We start from the raw sequence: 2,190 nt of genomic DNA, 5'->3' as shown, positions 1-2,190 counted from the left end.
TTTTTTGGTTTAGGGGGGAGGGGTAGTGAAAGACTGTTCTATTCGTTATATCACATGTAGTATATACTTTTTTCTTATTTTTTTATTGTGTTTATTTTTTTGGTTTAGGGGGGGAGGGGTAGTGAAAGACTGTTCTATTCGTTATATCACATAAAGTATATATTTTTTCTTATTTTTTCATTGTTTTTATTTTTTGGTTTAGGGGGGGAGGGGTAGTGAAAGACTGTTCTATTCGTTATATCACATGTAGTATATACTTTTTTCTTATTTTTTATTGTTTTTATTTTTTGGTTTAGGGGGGGAGGGGTAGTGAAAGACTGTTCTATTAGTCTATTTTCACTGAAAGTATTATTATTTTCTTCTCTTATTTTTTCATTGTTTTTATTTTTTTGGTTTAGGGGGGAGGGGTAGTGAAAGACTGTTCTATTCGTTATATCACATGTAGTATATACTTTTTTTCTTATTTTTTATTGTTTTTATTTTTTTGGTTTAGGGGGGAGGGGTAGTGAAAGACTGTTCTATTCGTTATATCACGGATAAAGTAATGTATTTTTTCTTATGTTTTTTCATTGTTTTTATTTTTTTGGTTTAGGGGGGGAGGGGTAGTGAATGACTGTTTCTATTCGTTATATCACATGTAGTATATATTTTTTTTCTTATTGTTTTATTGTTTTTATTTTTTGGTTTAGGGGGGGAGGGGTAGTGAAAGGCTGTTCTATTCAGGTAAGGAGTTAACCTCTTTGGAAATGAAGGAGATTAAAACGAATATGGATAAAGTCAAAATGGTGGTGAATTGTCTGATTTTTGTTTGGGGTATCCGTGTCGATTGTGTTCGAGTAGAATATGTCACAAGACTGAAAAAGTTGGGCAAGTGTGAGAAGCTGGTAAAAAAAAAAAAAAAAAAAAAAGGAAAAGTTAGTATTCAAAATACAATTGTTTCTCGTAACTGGGTACAATTACCTAGTTATTTTTCTAATCTTGGATGTCTCACGGTCGAGTAGTGTAGTTAAATTATTTCGAATTATGACTTATTTGTTCAGGATTTACCGGGATCTCTTCACGCCTCATTCAACTCAAATCAACATTCCTGGTATCATTTGTCCAGTCATAATTTCTGTAGACCTACGTGAGTTGATTGATGAATAGGTGGATTGATAATGAATTATTTATCTACTGACAGTAGATTCTTGGAACAAATGATGGAAAAGAAAACAAGAAGAGAAAAGAAAACGGTAGAGAACACTGAGCGAAACATAGCCTAAGAGAAAATAAAATAGGAGAATGAAGTTTTGTCTCAAGGGTAATTACAAGAGAGGATGTAAGATCTAAGGTCTGAGGGAAAAATGAACATCAAACGGTTGAGAACGTGAAATAAAAAGGACGAACACAAATAAAGAAAAGAAAGGAAGACGAAAAGGAACAGAGACGAAAGGTAAACATATCCTTAAACGTTCTCCTAAAGAAACCAAAGTCTGACAAAGCAAATGTCAAGAAAACGAACGGAGACATAAATTAACCATTTTGCACGAAACACTATGGCATGACAGGCGAAACGTTTTGGGAAAAGCCGTGATCCGTGTCTATCTTATTCTTGTATACAAAAATCATCGCTCTTGATAATCAAGATACTCTTTTGACTGTGACCACTCAAAATCTACCTAATTGTGCCATAGTTACAAGAAGAGGGAAAATACCCTTGAATTATGTGCGCCAACTATGGACCGTCCATAGGATATAAGACAAAGACTATTCTTTATATAATCATCGGAGAGAGAATGGTTGTGTACTACTAGCTCACAACACAACATAAGCAACTAGAAAACCCAAAGAGCCGCAAGGCTGACATTTAGAGGGGCTCGGGGTCGTTTGATGTAGGCTTTAGAATATGATAAAAAATACTTATCTATATATCAATTTGTACGCTTGAACTGAAGAACGAACGACAAGATATGTCTATAATTTGAAGGACAAACGTAGAATATGTCAATAACATTTACCCATTACTTAAAGGACGAATCTCATGATATGTCTATCAAAATTACCCATTATTTGGAGAGCAAACCTCGAGATATATCCAACACTTACCCATTATTTGAGGAACGAACTTCAAAATATGTCCATTACATTTATTCATTACTTAAAGAGCAAGCCTCAAGATGCCCATGCTTTGAAGAACAAACCTCATTATGC

The 2,190-nt window shown here is 33.9% G+C and overlaps 1 protein-coding gene across 1 annotated transcript in view; it reads right to left on the bottom strand.

Moving 5' to 3' along the window:
* Positions 1–1,325: 1,325 nt before the first annotated feature.
* The window catches only part of LOC143041384 (uncharacterized), a 145,446-nt gene continuing 144,581 nt past the window's right edge, over positions 1,326–2,190 (bottom strand). Inside the window, exon 5 of the mRNA XM_076213207.1 lies at positions 1,326–1,332. Within this exon, the coding sequence (XP_076069322.1) occupies positions 1,326–1,332 (7 nt within the window). The remainder of the gene's footprint in view (positions 1,333–2,190) is intronic.

The sequence above is a fragment of the Oratosquilla oratoria genome, chromosome 31 (genome assembly GCF_046742065.1).
Source record: "Oratosquilla oratoria isolate Oo_2021 chromosome 31, ASM4674206v1, whole genome shotgun sequence".
NCBI lineage: Eukaryota > Metazoa > Arthropoda > Malacostraca > Stomatopoda > Squillidae > Oratosquilla > Oratosquilla oratoria.
Note: the sequence above shows the minus strand (reverse complement) of the source record. Positions and strands in the feature narration are given on the sequence as shown.